Genomic DNA, 20,509 nt, shown 5'->3' with positions numbered 1-20,509 from the left:
TAGTATTCACTCACTGGGTCTTGTTCCTGATTAGGGCTGCGTCACATGGGGCAAGCTAGTCCGCATTCGATACCGGGGCAGGTACTAGGCCCGTTCGAGGGACGGCCGGAAAAACTACTCCCCAGAGCTCGTGCCAAGGCCAGCGAGCTTACCTCTCGTCCCCAAGTGAGCCGCCTCTCATTATTCACTTCGCGATTCTGAAGCTGCTGGTTCGGGGCTGAGAGCTGCTGTCTTGCATCACAAATAGCCTGCTTTCTCACAAACTGAGCCCGCTGTCTCGCAAGTCCCAGCGGAGCTGTTCTCTAATTCTCCAACCACCAACTTCACCCATTCCGATGATAGTCGGTCTGGATTCAGTGTATACGCTGAGTTTCTGATAAGGTGGGCGCCCCACTGTCCAAAATCAGTTCACACGAGTCCCGCGCGCCCCTGTACCATTCACTAACAGCTGCTTCAAGCCTTCAACCCTCCAGACAACTCGGCGGTTGGAAGAGAAAAGCTTCTATCTATACGACAGCCGTGAACATCATGCCCATCATCCCCATACAATGAGGGACCCAACTAGCGACATGGAGCAACGAGACATACCACCACAACAGCAGCCGCAGCCGCAGCAGGAGCAGACATCGAGTCTGCAGGCTGACCCGCCGCGCAGAAATAACCACAAGTCCGTCCGAGTAGCGTTCGGCCCCGATCTCGAGACGCACATCCCGCCGCGCGAAAGGTCCCCCGCACCACCTCTGTCGAACCACCACCGTTCTTTCACATCAGTCGAACAGAAACAGCTGTTCTTACCGCCAGGCCGACCGACCAGCTCGTCTGGTGAGAACACAAATACCACGCCGACTGAAAATAGTTCGCGGTATACGTCAGATCAGGCAGGGTCCGAAAGTGGTGGCGGTGGTGGTGGTGGAGGACGGCCGACGGCTTTGAAGAGGGCCAAGAGTGATTATGGCCCGCGCGGAGGGTTTAGTGCACCTGTGCTGGCGGATAATGACGATGAGGAAGACTTTGCGATGAGGCATGGGTGGCAGGAGGAGTACACCTCGAGCGAGTATCTCAAGGTTCTTCATTCGGTAAGCGGATATTACTGGAGTCATGTGCTGAACCTGGTCTGACTTGATACTTTTTAGAATTTCTACATGTACTTCACAGAAAAGCGCCACGAGACGAGTGGCTTCCCGAGAGATCCAGTCGGAAGCTGGCCATCGCAAGACTGGCGAATGAAGGATCGCCTCAAGACTGTTTCCGCCGCGTTAGCGATTTGCCTGAACATCGGCGTTGACCCGCCGGATGTCGTGAAGACAAACCCGACTGCCAAATTGGAGTGCTGGGTTGACCCGACGTCTACGACTGGTGGTGGCCACAACAAGCTGATGGAGCAGATCGGGAAAAAATTGCAGGAACAGTACGAGACCCTTAGTCTTAGGACGCGATACAAGCAATACCTTGACCCTTCCGTCGACGAGACTAAGAAGTTTTGTGTTTCGCTTCGTCGGAATGCCAAAGACGAACGAGTTCTTTTCCACTACAATGGGCACGGTGTTCCTCTGCCAACACAGTCGGGTGAGATCTGGGTTTTTAATAAGAATTACACGCAGTATATCCCGGTGTCGTTATATGACCTACAGCAATGGCTGGCGGGGCCTAGTCTCTTCGTTTTCGATGTGTCTCATGCAGGCAATATTGTGCAGAACTTCCACACATTCGTCGAGAAGCACGAGAAGGAAAATGTCGAGCAGAAGAGACTTGATCCGAACGCGCTCATTCAGAACTATGGGGACTGCATTATTCTCGCAGCATGTCAGAAAAACGAATCGCTTCCTACAAATCCGGACCTCCCAGCCGATTTGTTCACATGCTGTCTGACCACGCCAATTGAAATTGCGTTACGGTTCTTTATCCTCCAAAATCCCCTGCAGTCCAACGTCAAGATCGATGAGTTCCGGGTTCCCGGTCGTCTACAGGACCGCAGGAGTCCCCTGGGAGAGTTGAACTGGATCTTTACCGCAATCACCGACACTATCGCCTGGAAGACGCTTCCGCGGGCTCTGTTCAAGAAACTCTTCCGTCAAGACCTCATGGTTGCAGCCCTTTTCCGAAACTTTCTACTTAGTGAGCGGATCATGCGCACATATAAATGCCAACCGATTTCATCGCCTGAGCTTCCGGAGACCCACAACCACCCGCTGTGGAAGAGCTGGGATCTGGCTGTTGAATTGGTCCTCGCTCAGCTCCATGCTCTGATCGACCATGATGAGGGCCGTCGGCAATACGAATATCAACACTCCAGTTTCTTCGCGGAACAACTTACTGCCTTTGAAGTGTACCTATCCTCTGGACCAACTGAAAAGAGCCCGCCAGATCAACTCCCCATCGTTCTTCAGGTCCTTCTGAGTCAGGCGCATAGGTTAAGAGCCTTGATCCTACTCAGCAAATTCTTAGATTTAGGACCATGGGCTGTCCATTTAGCTTTGAGCATTGGTATTTTCCCATATGTTGTCAAGCTTCTGCAGTCAGCGGCTCAAGAGCTGAAGCCGGTCATGGTGTTCATTTGGGCGCGAATAATGGCTGTCGACCATACCGTTCAGAACGACCTCTTGAAAGACAATGGAATCCATTACTTCATCTCTATTTTAAACCCCAACTCGCCTATCCCAGTGGGAAATGCCAGCGAACACCGAGCTATGTGCGCCTTCATCGTATCAATATTTTGCAAGAATTATACCCAAGGACAGAACGTCTGTCTCTCCTCAGACCTCTTTGAATCCTGCTTGATGCACCTAGCGGATGTTGAAAACCCATTACTACGACAATGGTCCTGCCTCTGCATTAGTATGCTGTGGTCTGATTTCCCAGAAGCCAAGTGGATGGGAATTCGGTGTGCTGCACACAATAGACTTATCGATCTCATCTACGACCCTGTTCCGGAAGTTAGAGCCGCAATGCTACATGCTCTAACAACATTTATTGGTATTCCGGATTTGACGGATCAAGTGGCGCATATTGAGGAAAGCATCGGCGTTTCTGTGCTGCCCATGTCATCAGACGGCAGCGTTATTGTCCGGAAAGAGATTCTAGTCTTCTTCTCCACTTTCGTGAAACGCTATCAGAACAAGTTCCTGGTTGCCGCTTACGAGGAACTGCAGGAGGAAAAGCAGGCCCTTCTTAATAAACTAGGTCTGAGCAACTCTCGCGATATGCAACTTAGCGAAAGCGATTCGGAAGGTATAGCAGTCAAGCTGCAGCCAATGTCTCGAAACACCATCTTCGGCGCAGTTTGGAAGCAACTTCTCGTTATGTCCGTTGACCCGCATCCTGACATTGCACAGGATGCCGGGTTGATTGTTGATTTTATGCACTATTGTCTACTTGACTCACCCATGGCCACACTAACTGACCGACTCCGTAATGAGATCATGGATCTCTCAGGCCGAGTTAACCAGCAGTCACAGGTTCGAGAAAGGCCGAACCCGAAGAGGGCTGCGCCACCACCTCCTCCGTCAGCACCACCGAAACAGGAAGGATACATCTCGTTGAGTCTTAGGCGAACTGCTAGTGTAGCAGCTTCGCTCAAGAACCTCGCGTTTGGTGGCTCGTCACAAGGAGACTCTCGAGAGGAGCCGCACCTAACATCACCAAAGAGCCGTGGTCCAGCAACCCCAAGAGGCCGAGCTCCCCCCGAATGGACTCGACCCCCCGAAGTCAACGACCAACTTGCTTCCCCGACAACATACCAGCGAGCCCCGGTCCCCACGTCCCGAGGTTTTGAACAGAAAGATCCGTCTTTGGTCCCTGTCATCCCGTTGATAAGTAGATTCCTAGATTGGTCAACAGAGGTAATTCCAGAACTCCACCACTTGATAAGCGCAAAATACTTGGAAGAGGTCGAACATATTCTTACCCATGCTCAGTACTTCCGGGAACCCCAGATGAAACCCAACGAACCCGACGAGCCCGGTAGCTCGGATTATAACGAGCGTCTTTGGAGACGTAGCCGCAACGAGAAGATTATCTCCGAAACACAACCCCTGAAGGGCAAGGCTGGTAGCACTCGGTGGGATAACTCGGTAGCACTGCTATCCAATTCTACCCAGCCATTGAAGATGTGCTTCCACCAGTTTGAGGATCATATTGCCGTGGCTGACGACAGGGATACAATTGCGTAAGTTCAATGAGAGTTTCTCTTCTAACAACGTACGCTGACACCAGAGTAGAATCTGGGATTGGCAAAATCACAAGCGTCTCAACCGCTTCTCCAACAGGAACCCCTTGGGATCTAAGATTAACGAAGTCCGTTATATCAATGAAGATGACCAGGCGCTTTTGATGACAGGATCGTCTGATGGCGTGCTGAAATTGTTCCGCAATTATGAATCGTCAAGAGACGTTGAGATTGTGACAGCGTTCAGGGCTCTGCCGGAACTAATCCCTAGTAATCGCAACGCTGGTCTTGTACTTGACTGGCAGCAAGGCCAGGGCAAGGCGCTGGTTGCAGGCGATGTTAAGGTCATCCGTGTGTGGAACGCAGCTACCGAAGTCTGCACTAACGTAAGTTGGCCCCGACTCATGGATGCGAACACACTAACTCATCAACTCTAGGACATTCCCGCACGCTCCGGCTCCTGTATCACCTCTTTGACTTCAGACCAAGTGGCGGGTAATATCTTTGTCGCTGGATTCGGTGATGGCGCCGTTCGAGTCTTTGATCAGCGCCTCAAACCCACGGCGTCAATGGTCAAGGTGTGGCGAGAACACAAGCAGTGGATCACAAACGTCCACATGCAACGCGGTGGTCTAAGAGAGCTTATATCCGGCAGTCGGAACGGCGAAATCAGGCTCTGGGATCTGAGAATGAACAGCCCCATCTCAACCATCTATGGCACAAGGGATACTCTACGTACATTGAGTGTCCACGAGCATGCGCCTGTTTTCATGGTGTACGTACCCATCTTCTTCCTATTTTCTTGCTTTCTGCCAATTAACTATCCATGATAGCGGCACGAACCGCCACGAAGTCAAGACCTACAATGTAGGCGGGACGCATCTCTCCACCTTCGAACCTTACTCAAGCTTCCTCCATCAAAACCGCTCTTCACCGATTTCCAGCACCGCATTCCACCCCCACCGTACACTCTTCGCCTGCGCGGCTCTCAACGACAACCACATTAACCTCGTGAGCTGCTAGAACATGAGCAAAGATTATTCATCTTATCTTCTCGCAAGGAATCCTCCCCCATTCTTCGACTTTTTCTACCTCTACTTCCAACACTTCTCTTTGTTATGTCTTGTCTCGTCTCTCATCCCGTCTTGTTTACTTCACTTTACAGGCACGAACACGGCGCTCTGGGTTCTGGGTGGTAATATGGTTTTTTCCTTTTTCTTTTCCCCTCCTGCTTCTCTTTTCTACCCAGAAGGAACAGAACAGACTAGCATGGGTTATTTTCATGACGCATCGATTTTTCGGCGTTTGGGAGATGAATTGTTTGTTTCAGCACTTAAGCGGTTTGGTGCTAGTTTTTGTCACTTTCGTTTTATCTTCCTATAGTTCTTGCTGGTTGGTTGTATATGGATGATGGATGGTTGCGGGATTACAGTGAGGTACCTTACCCGGGCCGCCGGGAGTTAATAATATGACCGATAGGTAATTACTACTGCATCTACTGGAAGTTGTTTAATGTAGTTTTAGCAACCGAGGATTAAGTTGCTGGACAAAGCAGACTGCAAATTAATGACTAGCATATAATGGCTGCCTTTGTAGTATGCTCTGGAAACATCGAATATCGTTGCATGCCGTAACAAGCATACGGAGTCGCAATTCAAAACAAATTCAAGCTTAGAGAAATAACAGGAATATGGGCCACATTCTGCGTAGTGACTCGTACAATTACCAGACCCTACCTAAACCCGCAACGAAACTCCTACTCCTCTGCTAGGCTGGGCAGCCTGTGATCAAACCTGATCCAACGGGATAATGTCCCAACTTGATGACAAAAGGTGTCCCTCCAGTTGGTTTCAAAAAAAAGAAAAAAGGGCCGGACATGGGCAATATTAACTAAGTGAAATCGTTCTCGTTCTCAACGGCTGTAGATCCAGTACTCTCCTCAAAATAGCTGCACTGCTTAGAAGAAGGATCACAATAGTGAGACTCAACAGGCGCGAAATCTGCAAAATACTGCCCTCCATTTATGCGGTCGTTGGATTTGTAGGTTTCAAGACTAGCGATCAAATCCCCCATGATTGAGATGGTTCGTTTGGCGAAGACGCGATCCTCTTCCGAAAATACCTGATCTTCCAAACGCTCGATTTTACCAACATAATTTTCACCAACGTTTGAAATAAATTGACGCAACCGTGGCTCTCCTCGGGTGTCTTGATGAAACCATTTGTCGGCTTCTCGGAGTCTTTCAGCTCCCTTCTTGAAGAACGGAGGTATTCCTGCGTCGTAAAAGCCTGGAGGTGGCTTTATTATTCTCTCGGATGAGGTCTTCGAGGGTCGTTCAACCTCACTATCAGCTTGCATATCGAGCTCGATATTCGCCGGACCAGGTCCCATAGGTGNAATTTTGGTTGCGTCGAACGCATCTTGGTAAGCAACCAGTCGCTTTCCTGACCCAAAGTCCAGGGGCTCTGATGCCGTATGTCTAGTTTCTGCCTCGTTGACACTTGGTCCATAGGACGCTAGAGCAGTTACTCCCAGTGGTGAAGCCATCCCTTCTTCCCCACGAGCCCTATCAAACCCACGTTCTGTGCCTGAAGTGTCCCGAGTCGACAATGGCCTGGGGTCTGTTTGGGATTCAGTGTTCATGTTTTCCAACACGGCGTATATTTTCTCTCTCAGATTACGTTGAGATGGGTCAGTACTGATTGACAATCTTGACCCGAATGCAAACGAGGAGGAGTCTTCCGATTTGTGAGAGTTTTGGATTTCCATTGCAGGTGTCTCCAGTTCAGGGTTTGAAATTCGTCCACGATAATGTTTCCCAAGAGGCGGTTCGGACCGAATGGTCGTGTTTCTCACCGGATTTCCATGTCCCACATCAGCAGCAAACCCATACTGCAAGCCCGAGTTGATCTCAGGTAAATCGGTTCGATTATTCCGATGTCGCAAGCGAAATGTCTCGTAGGGCGACCTATCGTGTGGGCGGTCGTAGTTATCCCTATATATCTGCAAAGATGCTGGCGTATATTCCTTGCGTTGTGGCGCCGAGTTTTTTCTGCCTGGCAAGATAACACAAGTCGCGCGGTCCAGACATGAAGGGTCCCGGGAGTCGGATTTCCTCAGGAATGGACTCTCTGAAGTGTAGCCACTTTCCCTCGCCTGCGATTTACTGTAGTGGCTAGAATAGTTTAGGGGATTTGACTGCGTATTGTGGTCGCTCAGGCTCGGGTGCCGCGGCTGCTCCCGGGCAATTACAGCGTGGCCTCCATCCGGTAGCCATTGGTATTCTTCCGATAAAATTCGTGGATGTGTTCTAAGGTACCCAGATTCGTCGCTTAATCCATAATTTGCAGGGTTGGGGTAGTCCGTAAGGGGGGTTGGAGGCAAGCGCTCGTGCCTGTCGTCTCCGTCGTGGGTCAGAACACCATGGGTTACTACCATTTGCTCTGCACTCCCCAGGTTCAGGGGCCTCGCTCTCCTGCTAGTTCTTTTTGTTGAATGGCTCGTTTTCGTACACAGCTGGATAAGGGAGACAGGCTGCGAGGACGCAAGCTCGTGATCGCTAGCAAGCTCATATTCGGACGAAATGTTCACAAAGGCTGGATGTGCCCTTGGATCGCCTTCAGAACGAAGGTTGAACCTCTCAGTACTCATCGCGGCGCCTCGATGAGATTCGACTGATGGAAATGGGGTGGGCTGGAGGAAGGTTCGGCGTGTGTTCAGTAATGGAGACGGGGACGAGGGGACGAAAGATGCTGATTGAGGCTGGAAATGTGTTAAGTGACAGACTAACAAAGGCAAGGTGGATGGATGATGTGAGCACAACTTACAAACAGGCGGCCTTCACAAATCGAAGCGCCCTTTCCTTCACTGGACACTTCGATGACGCTTTCCTTCGGCAAGCTTCCTTCAAGTTCATCCAGAGGTTGCCTTTTGCGGGTTCTGTGTCCTATAGAAGATGAACAGGCGTCTTACCTCGAGATAAATGCTCACTTTGGCTGAAACTTTCTGTTTTATTTTCGCTCAACGCGATGTGCGGTTGGGTGGTGGACCAGAGTGAGGTTGGAGGTAAACCAAGAGGCACCGTCAAGAGAGGCCAGAACCGAGTTCCTTCCCGTTCTCACAACTACGGACACTATCGTCAGGAGACAGAGGCTCTTAATTACACGTTATAGTCAGTAAGTGGTACATTCTGGTCATTATTGGGCATTGCCTGGAATCGAAATCAATACTGTCCCCAGCATATCGGTACAATCACAACCAACGGTGTTGCTCATCGTAAGCAGGTACTGATTCCAGCTTGTCCTCAAAACCATAGCTGGAGAACCCCCTGTTCTGATACCCTGGTCCTCTCTCGCTAACACCAAAGCCCTGCCTTGCCGAAACCCCAGTGTCAGCACCGTATGCTCCGACGGCTGATGAAGAACCATAACCATAACCATTGATTGAAGAGCCATAGCCGCGTCCGTTTCTGACCGGGTCGTATTCATTGTAATAGGAGCCAGTACTGGCATTAGAACCGTAGGTCCCTAAATGGGAATTGGGGCCATAGTCACCAGAGCCATAGGTGCCAGGTCGCGGCTTGATCCCATAGCTCCCAAATCTCGTTCCATAGTCATTGGTACGATACTGTTCATGACTCGATGAGCTGAGAATATTGGAATCGTATTCACCTCCATAATCCCACGAGTTCGACCCACGATCTAGAAAAGAGGTGAGTGTTTATACACGGAAGTTATTCATCCAGGGTATGGGTCCATACTAGAACGCTCGGTCTTTGATTTATTGCTAGCCATGGCTTGCTTGATTTTATCCAGGAATTTCGACATGGCGCGATTTTGGATGATGATTGGTTTTCCGGCTTTTTACTAAGTTATAGGTTTATAGACCAGCATATGGAAATCGTGCATGCGGCTGGGTCGTATGCATTAGCAGGGAACTATTGCCCAGAAGTTATGGACTGCGGAAATTTTGGGAGCGAGAGTGGCCGAGCGCCAGATATAGATCGAAAGACCTATTTAGGTGATGCCCTGTTGACATGTTTCCGTCGTGGTCCGCCGGGAGCCCTGTTCGACGTCACGACCATAGTCTGGCTCCTCCGCCGTTGTAGATCTGACGGAGCTTAATGCTAGGCGTTCCAGGCGGCTTCTTCGTCAGATTACGAGAACCACGGATTGGATCCTTGATGATTTTCCAAAGAAAAACTCAAAAGTTTCCAAGAATCATATGCAAAGTGCGACCTGCGACATCCGACAGTCTCGGTGTATCTGGCAAGGGACGTTTTGCGCCGCGGTTGATACTATCGAGCGTGATCCAGTAAGAAAGGGCATTCTAATCTCCCCGAACATCAATTCCCCGGACAGCAGGCGTCGATCACGTCTCAGATGCACGCTGGTCGTGGGGTGCTGCCGTGCTGGCGCTATGATCAGCGGTTTGCTCCCGCTCTAAGGAAGATCCCAGGGACGGCCTCCTCAGGGGTTGTACAGAGGTCATGCGTAGTGATTGTATAGACATGGCCCACAGATGGGAAGATGGCGGGTTCTAGACCCCAGTATCTCTCAAGGTTAAACCATCATCCGGGCGCAATCGTTGACTTCATTTGAGAGTTCGTTGCCTGGCGGAGTTTGGGTGGTGCGACGTTTATGCCTGAGGCAGTAATCCCGTGACTCCTCGGCTGTGTCTTGACTCTTGACGTCCATGGTCCAACCGACTCCAAAGCAAGCGTGAGGCATCCATCCTGCACCTCCTCCACGCCACGTTTTTTTCCTGTTCATGTCTTTTCTGCCCTCTTGGGTCACTCATACACCTGTCGATGTTCTTCTGCTGCGTCTGACTTGACTCTTTTGCTCTCTTCGCATCGCAGGCCCCACTGTTTGCTGGCTGACTTACTTCCCTCATGAGTTTCGCATTCGATAACGGATCGACCACGAACCTTGGGCTGCTCATAAGTGAAGTTCCAACCAGTGCTGGTTGATCGATTTAGAATATACTCGCCGCTCTCTAGCAGACCCAATTTTCTCTTTCGGTTCCAAACGCGCCAAAACGATAATCATGCGACCTCCGCGCCTAGTTTTGCTCGCCTTTTGTCTCATCTTCTTCCCCATCTTCCTCACTTTTTATTCCGCCCTCACATCGTCTCCTCGTGTGTCTACACCCAGTTCGTTTGCTGGTCAATCCACCGGCCTCCACGCTCTCTTCTCCTTCAACCTGCCATCCTCACTTTTCCCTCCATCCGCCATCATCAGCCTCACCGATGAGAACTCGACGTTTTTCCTAGCCAGACCTGCAGCGTTTGGACCCCTACTTCCCGATAAGGGTCTCAGTGGTAGACTATGGGTTGGTAGTGGTTTTGGAGAGAGGTCGCCTCTCGCTGGGAGAGAGTTGGGTTGCTCCGATATTCCGGGATGGAAAGAAGGCGATTCCCCTGCCGAGAGTCGTGTTGGAAAATCTGTTGTCGATGATGGAGATACCGGAATCTCCCAGCGCAAAAGTCATGCGGATACCATGCAGGGTGCCACCCTTCAAAGCGGCACACATCTTCAATCGCTACCATCCGACGATGGCACGGACGACCATCTCCACCATCCCCTCCCGGAATCCGTTGTGGTCGACTCAGATTCTGCAGAGAAAAACCGGGACATGTCTCAGTCTTTCAAAGGTGCGCACGCAGACATACAGTCATTGCAGGAGACCGCCGAGATTAGTGGCCAGGTCGTTTTGCTGAGCAGGGGAGGTTGCGGATTCCTGGAGAAGGTCAAGTGGGCTCAGCGGCGCGGGGCGCTAGCCTTGATTGTAGGGGATGATACTCGAGGAGGAAGTCTTGTTACAATGTACGCGCGGGGCGATACCTCCAACGTAACAATCCCCGCATTGTTCACGTCCTACACTACAGCCCACCTGTTATCATCTCTTATTCCCCCGCAGGTTCGGGAGGAATTGCCTTCAACGAGCGGGACAAAGACAGTCGGCAACTCCGAAGCTGACGCGACGCCAGTCGTATCGCCATCTGCTTCGGCCTCGTCCACGCCCACAGCTGCCAACCATGACTCGACTGCGGAATCAAAACCTGGCCTTTTTTCGAAGGTGATGTCAGTCTTTGGCTTGGGACAGGGTGAACGGGCCGGCGACTCCCTGCAAGGAAACAGACGGCCTCCTAGTAGTGGCAATATAAATTGGGTTCCAATGGACCACTGGGACGACCAGGAAACGGACCAAAAAGGCAAAATTAGCCACGGTTCGTCTTTGGGAAAGGACTCAAATGACGCCAATACCAAGCCAGGCAGTATCGATGGGGACGATTTTGTCATTGGCGTACAGGACTGGCGAGATCCCGACCTAATTGCACCAAAACCCAGTGCAGTGGCGGTTCCCACGGGTGCCCCCGAGTCGGAGAACAGTAACCAGCGTTATGCCAAGGGAACCCAGTTTACATCGACGCTCAAGGGAGGTAGCATAACTCCAGGGAGCGGGGAGTACCGCGCCGTGGAGAAGTCCAGCCTTTCCAAAGAACAAGCGAAGGAAATGACATCGTATCATTCATCTGGGTCTTCTGACAGAACTGCAGAGCCAAAAGGTGGCTGGTTCTCTCGGCATTTCCTCGGTGCTAGATCTGAGGGAGTTGAAACAGTCGGCACTAAGAAGCGGACAACCTCTGGCGGTATCTTGAAGCAGAATCTCAAAGTCAAGGAGCATGAAGGTTTGTGGGTCACACTCACGCCGACTAGCATGTCTACTAGTCCTTTCTTCGACACTCTTCTCGTTCTCGTCGTCAGCCCACTTCTCACGCTATCTGTTGTTTATATCCTTTTGCTGCTTCGATCGCGCATCCGGCGACGACGCTGGCGTGCCCCCAAGTCTCTGGTTGAGCGTCTTCCGGTGAGGACGTATCATACTATGGCAACTTCTTCTTCCTCTTCATCTAGTTCTCTAAGAGCCCCCAGCCCTGGACCTGTCTCGCAGACGTCACCTCTTCTGGGTTCGAAAAGCTCCGCAGAATGTGCGCGCTCTCCCCGGCCACGCTATCAGAGGGCGGAGCCAAGGTCATTCGATTCTAAGAGAGAAAAGTCCAGCGCATCTACGTGGCGTCGAAAGTACACTGGGCGGCAAGTTGAGTGTGTTGTTTGCCTCGAGGAGTATATTGATGGGCAAAGCCGTGTCATGAGCCTGCCGTGCGGCCACGAATTCCACGCCGAGTGCATGTAAGTAGCCACCTGCAAAAGCCATCTTGGGCACATGCTAACAGAACGCAGTACTCCGTGGTTGACAACCCGTCGGCGAACCTGTCCTATCTGTAAAGGAGATGTCGTTCGGTCCATGTCTCAGAATAACCGTTCTGAATCACGGGAAGACCCCGAATCGAGTCGTGGTGCGTCGTCTGCACCGGTTCCAATTGGGCCGATTAGCGAGGATGACATGTCAGACTTGGAACGACATGTCTCCTCGGACGCCGGTCTTGAACGACACAGTTCCTCAACCCCCCCGAATTGGCGAAACTTTGCAGCTCTCAGTTTATCCGCCCTCAGCGGCGATACGATCTGGCACCAAGGCAGGCCCGACAACAACAATAACAATAACTAATCTCATCTTCTTACATTCTCATCTCTACATTTCGGGTATCATGGTGTCTTGGAGCGTTTCTTTTGTGTTTTGAGCGATTTCATTAGCGATCTGCGGATTGAATATGGTCGGCGTTATGGAGACGAACAGGCCATCATCACGGCTTCGTCTGTACTGAACTGTTCGAGCAGTCCTCGGGCATATACTCTCGTTTCTTGAATTCATTTATTCCTACTATCAAAAGCTTCTGTACAATACCTGGAAAATCAGTCATACCTATAGCGTTAGTGATGACGTCAGTACCTACCATAGCAGCAAAGTCTCCGAAAGCTCCAGCTCTCAACACCACACCCTCTCGTATCCGTCATCCCACAACACCAATTAACCACCCCCGTCACTCCAAGAATGTCCGACAGAGCAAAAGAAGCCCTGCGCGCCGAAACTACCCACCTACGCGCGACCGCGCAAGACGTCCTCCTCTCAGGCGCATACTTCTACCCCTTCAAGGCACGCCCCTCAAACCCAACCATTCCATTCCACGTTGACAATAACAACTCACCTAACTAACTAAACTCAACCAACAGGGAATAATCCACCTCGCAACCCACAAATCCCTATACACGCCGCTCCGCAGCCTCCTAACCCAAACACTGATCGCCGGCGCCTCAATAACAACAGCGCTCTTCGTCTTCACATACGTCCCGCAAACCGCGCTGCTCACGTTCACCTCGGGCCCCTTATTCGCGCCGATCGCGGGTGCTCTCCTTGTCCTTGCCGAAGCCAGCGCTGTGACTCATTTTGTTGCCCGCGGGTGGATTATCCGGGATGCGCTGGTCGATGTCTTTGATGCGGTGTTGTTGGAGCGTGGCTGTGAGGGGCTTGTTAAGGAGGGGAGGGTTGTGAGGTCTAATGTGAATTCGTTGATGGGGAGGCTTGGGAAGATGGTTAAGAAGCCTTTTGGCTCTGGATCTGGCTCTGGTGGTGCTGGCGGGGTTGTTGGAGGGATGATAAGGTCGATGGTCCTGCTGCCGTTGAATTTTGTTCCGGTTGTAGGGACGCTGCTTTATGTTTATGTTAAGGGGAAGAAGGCGGGCCCGGGCTTGCATGCGAGGTATTTCCAGCTTAGGGGGTTTGGGGGTAGAGATAGGGAGGAGTGGGTGCAGAAGAGGAGGGGTGGATATACGGGGTATGTTTCTTTCTCTCTCTCTCCTTTTCCTTGGCTGTGTTTGGCCTGGGTAGTGAGACTAACTGGGACAGACTTGGAATGGCGTCTGTGCTACTGGAGATGGTGCCCTTTGCGTCGATGCTATTCGAGTTTAGTAACGCCGTTGGGGCTGCGTTGTGGGCGGCGGATTTAGAGAAAGCGAATAAGTAATACATAGTACGCGGAAACCGAGGGTCAATAAATGGGGTATATTAAACAGATACTGAAGAGTTATTATTATCCATTGAAGGAATTGGTACAGATCGAGTTCGCTCGAATGCAGTACATGTATATATACACATTAACTATGTCTAAGCACCTTCAGGAACACAAGCTAAACTACACCCCAACCGCCGGAACGGCAGCGGACGTAGCTTTTCCCCTGACACCCGCGGCCCCTTGAGGCCGTTTTCATACGTGCTGCAATCCCACCACTCGACCCATTCCGTCCGCGCGATGACGAAGCTCCGATGGCAGACTGAGCAGGACCGACCACCGGCACTGCGCACTTCCCGCGCATACCGGAGAAGACGGAGCATCAGGCTGGGGAAATCGGCCATTTCCTCGTCGGAGATGGTGTCGAAGTAGGAGGAGCGGCTGAATGATAGGAGGGATACCTCGCGGAGGGACGGGACGTGTGATTGAGACTGTTCGGGGGTGGATACTTGTGTGTCTGGGATAGGGAACCCTTCCATGTTGAAACGGCGAACGGGGCCGGTTGCAATGTGGATAGGGGCCCAGGCTTCTTCTGGGGGAGGTCCTTCGTACTCGGTGGCTTTGAGGTTATCAAGGCTTCCTTCACTTTCTGAAGTTAGATGGCACTGGGCGATTTCGGATTCTTCAATTTGGGAGAGAGGGTTTGGCCGGACGGTGAGATGTTTCAGGTCGCCCTTTTTGATCAGCCAGAGGAGCTCCCAGGGGAGGAAGTTCAGGCGGTTAACAGAGAGATTGAGCTCCTGGAGCTTCGTTAGTCTGCGGATGGCGGGTGGTATCTCGGTAAGCTTGTTATTGCGTAGGCTAAGCACGCGCATAGAATCAAGCTCGAACAGCTCCCCAGATACGGCGCTCAGTCCATTTCCAGCGAGGAAGAGCCGAAGAAAGGGCTGCAACGAGCTGTACACTTCTTCACTAATCGGCGGCTCCCTGATCGATGGGAGCTTTGTAAGGTGCTGCAGGGGCCGTAACAGGCCCTGTGGGACGACGCGTAGATTCCCATTACTGTCACCAGTATCAGTATCACCCCCTAAAATAAATCCAACAGGAGGTAAAAAGAATTACCTAAGATCAATACTATCCAACCCCCTCTCCAAACAATCATTCACCACCGCCCTTGCCATCTGATACTCCCTCGACTCCTCCACTCTCATCGTCTTCGCAGGCCCAGCGCGAACCGGCAGCCCAGATATCCCTCGCCCAGTTGCCATACCTGTCCCCTCGTCCCTAATCAACAACTCCTCCCCCCAGCATCCCGTATCCTCCGACGGCAAGAAACTCCCAACCGACTCATCACTTCCCATCCAGACACCGGAGTCCACCAGCCTCTTATCCTTGAAGTCCGCGCGCTTTCGCTTCGTCTCTTTCTCTTTCACCATCTCCCCCCACCACGTGCCGCGGTACCGACGCTTGCGCGAGCCCGAGCCAGCTGCGGGCGCATGGTAGTTCTCGAGACCCGAGGCCGGGATGTCGTCGCTTGAGAAGAGCGCCGGATCGCTGGAGGGCTGGCTGGAGTGGTCGTCGAAGCGGGAGAGGCGGTAGGCTTTGTTTACTTGAGAAGAGGAGGCGCGAGGATGGGATTGATGGCCTTGCGATTTGGCTGTTGGCGAGCGGTGGCGGATCCGTGGGGGTGGGGGTAGGGGTGGTTCGGAGTCCATTATTGCCTCTGGTTTTAAAATTAAAAAGAGAAAGTCGAAGATCGCAGGTGGCAAATATCAATTCAACCCATGCGATGGCGGTATGTAGGGAGAGAGGGAGGAGGCGTTGTCTGTTTTTGGGGAGGAATTTGAGGAACGCGTGGTGGGGAGGAGGCTATTTACTAGTAGCTAGGTATGGTAGACAGGCACGAGACCGATGCCGGTCGCATCAGCGCATCTCGGCAATATGACGTCCGAGAAGTTGCAAACTGCAGACAAACTGCGAATGGTTCTCTGGACAATAGATAATTCGTCAAAATGAGTTCTCGTTGGCCGCGATTCATGACAGTCGCCAGTTCGCCACAGTTTGGATTTCCCCCAAAACAGACGCGTCTATTTGGAGTCGCGCCCAATCATGCAGCCATGTGCGTCTCCAGTTCGCATACCCAGATCGGCATGCCAACGTTCTGCTGTCAATGCGGTTGAGATCGCAAGTGGATCGATCGATTACTGATGAATGATGATCTGATTATCGGTCGTACATTCTTGACACTGCATATTTATTTTACTGTGAAAGGTTGGAAACAAAACCAGCGCTGACTGCAATGGATTCGGATAGATAGTCGACCTATATACAAAGCGCCATGCAGCGGCACAAATAGAATCAGGGCCGAACCCCACCCCAGCGGCTCACTAATCAGAACGAGAAGAAGTAGAATAAATCCGGCAAGCACCATAAGATCATAATCGTAAATAGGGGGTATAGAATCCGTAACACGTCCGTCCGCGCAACGTCCAATCACGATTGAAGGTCAACGGGAGGGATACAAGAAGGTATGAGTAGCAAATAGTAGTAAAAAAAAAAAGTATAAACGAGAAGGAAAAGGTATCAAATGTAGTCGTTTTGATTAGCCGCCTCCACTGCCCATGTTGACATCCCGCAGGATGCGATGAGGAGCCATTGCCAGTAAATCGTGGTTTTCCGTCGCTTATAGGGCGCCGAAGAGCAGAGCAAAAGCTCCACCAGCGAGCGCGGCGGGCAGGTTGCCGTCGAAACCGGCAGCCATGTTGCTGGGGGTGGGCTCATCGGAGGGAGCGTTCGTCACGGTAGCGGTGGCGGTTGCAGAAGAGGAAGGAATCAGGGTGCTGGACAGAGGGGTGCTCGTGTGGATAAGAGCAGTCGACGACGAGGGAGTCGCGGTAGGAGTCACAGCGTTGACACGGATCAGAGTCCTGGTGATGGTGGTGGTCAAGGTCGAGGTTTGGGTCTCGGCAGCGACGACCTGGGACGCGCCCAAGCAAAGAGCGGTCGAGATGATGGTAGTGAGCTTCATTGTTGTTGTTTGGGAAGCGGTAGTTGATTCAAAGATAGAAGAAAGATCTCGAAGGATGGAGTTTGTTTCTTGCGGTTGAGGGTTGAGATGCGCAGAGTAAGCGAAAGCAGGCTGAGGGAACGAACGACTGTATTTGAAATCGAACTGGACACACAAAAGAGTGAGCGTATCACAGTTTGAAAGCAAGAACGGCAGGGTAAAGAGCGTGGAGGAGCGCTGCTCAGGGTCAAACGATGGAGAAACAAAGCGAAAAGGAGCGTCAGAGAATGCCGGGGGGCGCTGGCCTAAATACGGCGCGGCCCAACAAAGAGGGTCGACAGAGGAACGAAAGAGGGACTGGAACACGAGAAGGGCACCGGGGAATGTCCGGCAGATTCTGCTGGCCCAATGACAAGCGCCGGCGCAAGGGGTTCGTGATTGTCCAGGCCTCAAATTGCACGATCGGCATCAGCCTGGAATTGGACCCAGAAGCTAAAGAAACGAGCGCCCTACGAGTGGCTGCTGGCTGTCCCTGGATCAGGCACCGCCGTCAATAAACACGAGGTCTCTTGGACACTTTGGCTGGAGATTATTTGCAGACGAGCTGCTATATTTGAATATATCTTTGTCGCATCGCTGTCACCGCCATTGTCTCAATGTGCTCCTGATGGGTTTCATGTCACGCTGGAGCAATAACACTAGACAATTAACGAAATTACATGAAATTCGCTTTAATTAAACTATTGTTACTAGCCGGACCCTGTGGTACCGGCAGTACCGTATCCAGGCACGACCGGGTGTGCCCGACAGCGAGCGGGTCTGGATTCAGGTAATGAGACTGTATTGTGTGGATCGCCGGTATGCAGAGTTTCCTCGAGTCAGCCTTGACTTTGAGTCCATTGTTCTTCTTCCCCATTTCCTTCTCCATTTTTCAATAATTCCGAGGAAATTCGGCTCCATCGTTATTGTGACGGCCACAATCTGTCTCCCTTGCAGCTCCATATTAGCATCGCCGTTATTAATGGTAATTGATTAAACAAACTTTGTACCTGTCATTCACCGGTCAATAATGAATAACATCTCTCCGGCTCTCAGACCTCGTATTTGCTGGACTTGTTCCTCGTTTGCGGGAGGCCCTAACCATCCGAGTGGCCCCAGTTGGTTGAATCGGTGAGCGGCGAGGCGCCGTTAGATCTCGCCAAGTCATCGACTGCCAACTCATTCGCTGTTAGCTGCCGGTCTCTCAGGCAGTCAGCGCTACGGACAACTAATCATATTCTATGGGGCCTGCGGGATGACAATCATGACACAGCATCAACCCGACCACGAAGGAGTGCTGCACAGCATGGCCCGAAGCGCAGCTGGCAACTGCTCCTGATTATTATTCGCAGCAGCGTCTTGGATGCGCCGGATTGCCTCCAGCGCCTGTCGTATTCCCGTGCGGTCGGCCAGCATCTGGAGGGTCTGATTCACCCAGTTGCGGAGTTGATCTGACACACCGGTTGCACTCCCCGCCGCCGTCAACGGATAGATTGTCATAAAAATTCCTTTCAGCAAAGGCCGGGGGGAACAGTCAGAAGGCAATGTATCGTGATTGGAAAAGAGACCCTGGGTCGCTATTCCGGCGCAAATATCGGCCGCCGTCTGGTTTATCACGGCCAGCGAGAGCTCCTTCTGCACAATCCAATCCACAGCGGGCTCCCTCAGTTGCGAGATATAGAACGCTATGACTTCATTGACTAGCAAGCGGCCTAACTGATAGTGATTCCACACCCGAGGAGACCAGGCACTCTGGTAGACATGATACCGCCCGTAGAACGTTCCCGTTATGTCTGCGCTTTGCATGGTGGTAAAAGTCCACTCTGATGGAAGACGACCAACCCAAGCTTCGAGCTCGATATCCAAACCAACTGCTTCGCGAATAACCTCTTCTGCAGTGGTTTCTTCATGACGTTGAAGATTCGCACATAATCCAACGAACCTGATGAGGATGTCAACCAGTTCGAAAACCGATTGAGTTGCACCTGTGAGCAACGCCGTCCGCTGGGTTGCCCAACTCTCCAGCTCGACGGGGAAGGGTCCTCCAGACTGGAAGTAGTTCGCAATCGCAGAGAGATAAAACCATATCTCTGCATGGGTGTCGAACTGTTGTGCTGGGATGTGGGGCGACTGATTCACAAGCGCTGCGATCCCCGTTAAGTGTGTCGTCCAGGAGTTGAACGTTCCTGGCTTCGAGTCCACCATCTATGATAATTAGCTATTCGTCTCCAACCCCGTTCAGTGGAAACCAACCTCAAAGATGGCCAGCATAACAATCATTTTCAGTAAAACCGCTACGTTTTCATAACGTCGAGCTTCAATGGAGTTTCGAACTACCCTTAATGCCACACCGTAGCGCTGTCGGGCGACATTCAACAGCGCACAGTCTCGATTGACATTAGACAGGGCCGCCAAGCCAACGGAGACGACGGCATTTCGAAATGGGGACTCTTTATCAAGGTCTCGAAACACGTCATACTGCTGACCGGGAGAAAAGTCTTCGTCGGCCCAAGACCTGCTCGAGAAGTGATGGACAAAGAACTGCAGCCCGGGAATTTCCATGTCCAGAGGCGTCAGAGGCATAGATCGGCCCAACACCACCTCGTTACCAAACCCAGGAATCGTATTGTCTCTGGTAGGGGCATTGGGAACCTGTGGCCGTCGTACTGCCGTCTGAGACTTTGCTGCCGATCGCGCATGCGCAGCTTTCGACAGTCGAATGATTCTTTCATTCTCATTTCGGAATAGGAGTGAAGTTTCCTCGCGATACCCGGCACATTCCTCCTTGGCCCTTTTACATGGCGAGCAAGCTGGTCTCGCGCGATCGCACTATTCCGCGCATTTAGAATCTGATCCCGAGGTGCCGACATGAGGATGGCACTGCTAGAAGCTCTAGCCACCTGGCCACTTACCCTGAGTCGTCTCTGCCGACAACGCTGGCAGTTTTGGCTTGGTCGACCGCAAAACGTCATCTCTAGCCTCTATAGAACCACCAGTACTCATGACACTGAGTCGAAGAAGGAATGCATTTCGTCGCATTATTGAAGAATCGAGTGAGATAATCCCGCAATCGAACAAGCTCAGCCACTGCCCGGGCCCAGGCATCCATCTGAATCTCACTCTCACCACCCACCCGTGCATAAACCCGCTATTCCTAATGAGGCGTCCATCTCGTCGTCCTTTTACCGTCAGCCAATTAAAAGCAGCAGCATCGGGCTTGCTCAATCAGCTCAGCTCTTGCAAGGCTGGGTTCTCCCAGGCATCTATCAGATTTAAGCACTATTGCCCCTTGACCTCGCCCGAAATGCCTATCATTCTAACTCACAAGTAAAGGTGGCAATGCTCTTGGCCCAATGCTGGCGGAGTTTCTTATTGCTTGCCTAGG

General features: G+C 51.8%; 8 protein-coding genes across 8 annotated transcripts; 3 read left to right on the top strand and 5 right to left on the bottom strand.

Moving 5' to 3' along the window:
* Window positions 1–548: 548 nt before the first annotated feature.
* On the top strand, window positions 549–5,188 carry ASPSYDRAFT_59395 (ubiquitin-binding TORC1 subunit KOG1; the record flags this gene model as incomplete). The annotated part of the gene is made up of 5 exons (XM_040849692.1): window positions 549–1,076; window positions 1,134–4,165; window positions 4,218–4,551; window positions 4,603–4,940; window positions 4,999–5,188. The coding sequence occupies 5 exons, from the start codon at window positions 549–551 to the stop codon at window positions 5,186–5,188; spliced, it is 4,422 nt and encodes a 1,473-aa protein (XP_040700765.1).
* A 434-nt stretch (window positions 5,189–5,622) lies between these two features.
* On the bottom strand, window positions 5,623–7,968 carry ASPSYDRAFT_1106338 (uncharacterized protein). Its single transcript, XM_040839913.1, has one exon. The coding sequence runs from the start codon at window positions 7,814–7,816 to the stop codon at window positions 6,056–6,058; it is 1,761 nt and encodes a 586-aa protein (XP_040700764.1). The 5' UTR covers window positions 7,817–7,968; the 3' UTR covers window positions 5,623–6,055.
* A 448-nt stretch (window positions 7,969–8,416) lies between these two features.
* ASPSYDRAFT_91263 (uncharacterized protein) lies at window positions 8,417–8,991 on the bottom strand (the record flags this gene model as incomplete). The annotated part of the gene is made up of 2 exons (XM_040852458.1): window positions 8,417–8,865; window positions 8,925–8,991. 2 exons carry the CDS (start codon window positions 8,989–8,991, stop codon window positions 8,417–8,419), a joined length of 516 nt encoding a protein of 171 aa, XP_040700763.1.
* Window positions 8,992–10,075: 1,084 nt separating this feature from the next.
* ASPSYDRAFT_1106156 (PA and RING finger domain protein) lies at window positions 10,076–12,874 on the top strand. Its single transcript, XM_040839912.1, has 2 exons — window positions 10,076–12,360; window positions 12,412–12,874. Exons 1-2 carry the CDS (start codon window positions 10,214–10,216, stop codon window positions 12,737–12,739), a joined length of 2,475 nt encoding a protein of 824 aa, XP_040700762.1. The 5' UTR covers window positions 10,076–10,213; the 3' UTR covers window positions 12,740–12,874.
* Window positions 12,875–13,123: 249 nt separating this feature from the next.
* ASPSYDRAFT_154879 (uncharacterized protein) lies at window positions 13,124–14,093 on the top strand (the record flags this gene model as incomplete). Its single annotated transcript, XM_040842403.1, has 3 exons — window positions 13,124–13,258; window positions 13,303–13,904; window positions 13,976–14,093. The coding sequence occupies 3 exons, from the start codon at window positions 13,124–13,126 to the stop codon at window positions 14,091–14,093; spliced, it is 855 nt and encodes a 284-aa protein (XP_040700761.1).
* A 140-nt stretch (window positions 14,094–14,233) lies between these two features.
* ASPSYDRAFT_91260 (leucine-rich repeat domain-containing protein) lies at window positions 14,234–15,793 on the bottom strand (the record flags this gene model as incomplete). Its single annotated transcript, XM_040852457.1, has 2 exons — window positions 14,234–15,140; window positions 15,201–15,793. The coding sequence occupies 2 exons, from the start codon at window positions 15,791–15,793 to the stop codon at window positions 14,234–14,236; spliced, it is 1,500 nt and encodes a 499-aa protein (XP_040700760.1).
* A 968-nt stretch (window positions 15,794–16,761) lies between these two features.
* ASPSYDRAFT_91259 (uncharacterized protein) lies at window positions 16,762–17,106 on the bottom strand (the record flags this gene model as incomplete). Its single annotated transcript, XM_040852456.1, has 1 exon — window positions 16,762–17,106. The coding sequence occupies one exon, from the start codon at window positions 17,104–17,106 to the stop codon at window positions 16,762–16,764; it is 345 nt and encodes a 114-aa protein (XP_040700759.1).
* A 1,223-nt stretch (window positions 17,107–18,329) lies between these two features.
* ASPSYDRAFT_1105990 (uncharacterized protein) lies at window positions 18,330–20,268 on the bottom strand. The gene is made up of 3 exons (XM_040839911.1): window positions 20,037–20,268; window positions 19,378–19,953; window positions 18,330–19,329 (listed from the first exon to the last, which is right to left on the bottom strand). Exons 1-3 carry the CDS (start codon window positions 20,094–20,096, stop codon window positions 18,400–18,402), a joined length of 1,566 nt encoding a protein of 521 aa, XP_040700758.1. The 5' UTR covers window positions 20,097–20,268; the 3' UTR covers window positions 18,330–18,399.
* Between the last annotated feature and the right edge of the window lie 241 nt (window positions 20,269–20,509).

Source organism: Aspergillus sydowii (genome assembly GCF_001890705.1).
Source record: "Aspergillus sydowii CBS 593.65 unplaced genomic scaffold ASPSYscaffold_8, whole genome shotgun sequence".
Taxonomy (NCBI): Eukaryota; Fungi; Ascomycota; class Eurotiomycetes; order Eurotiales; family Aspergillaceae; genus Aspergillus; species Aspergillus sydowii.
The sequence above is the reverse complement of the archived record's forward strand: the minus strand, read 5'-3'. Positions and strand labels throughout refer to the sequence as shown.

Excerpts from the sequence above, each read along its gene's own strand:
- ASPSYDRAFT_1106156 (XM_040839912.1), top strand. The coding sequence starts at position 10,214 with ATGCGACCTCCGCGCCTAGTTTTGCTCGCCTTTTGTCTCATCTTCTTC. Across the intron at positions 12,361-12,411 it reads GAATTCCACGCCGAGTGCAT|TACTCCGTGGTTGACAACCC; the intron begins GTAAGTAGCCAC and ends AACAGAACGCAG.
- ASPSYDRAFT_1105990 (XM_040839911.1), bottom strand. The coding sequence starts at position 20,096 with ATGACGTTTTGCGGTCGACCAAGCCAAAACTGCCAGCGTTGTCGGCAG. Across the intron at positions 19,954-20,036 it reads GTCGGCAGAGACGACTCAGG|TGCGATCGCGCGAGACCAGC; the intron begins GTAAGTGGCCAG and ends TGCGCGGAATAG. Across the intron at positions 19,330-19,377 it reads TTATGCTGGCCATCTTTGAG|ATGGTGGACTCGAAGCCAGG; the intron begins GTTGGTTTCCAC and ends TAATTATCATAG.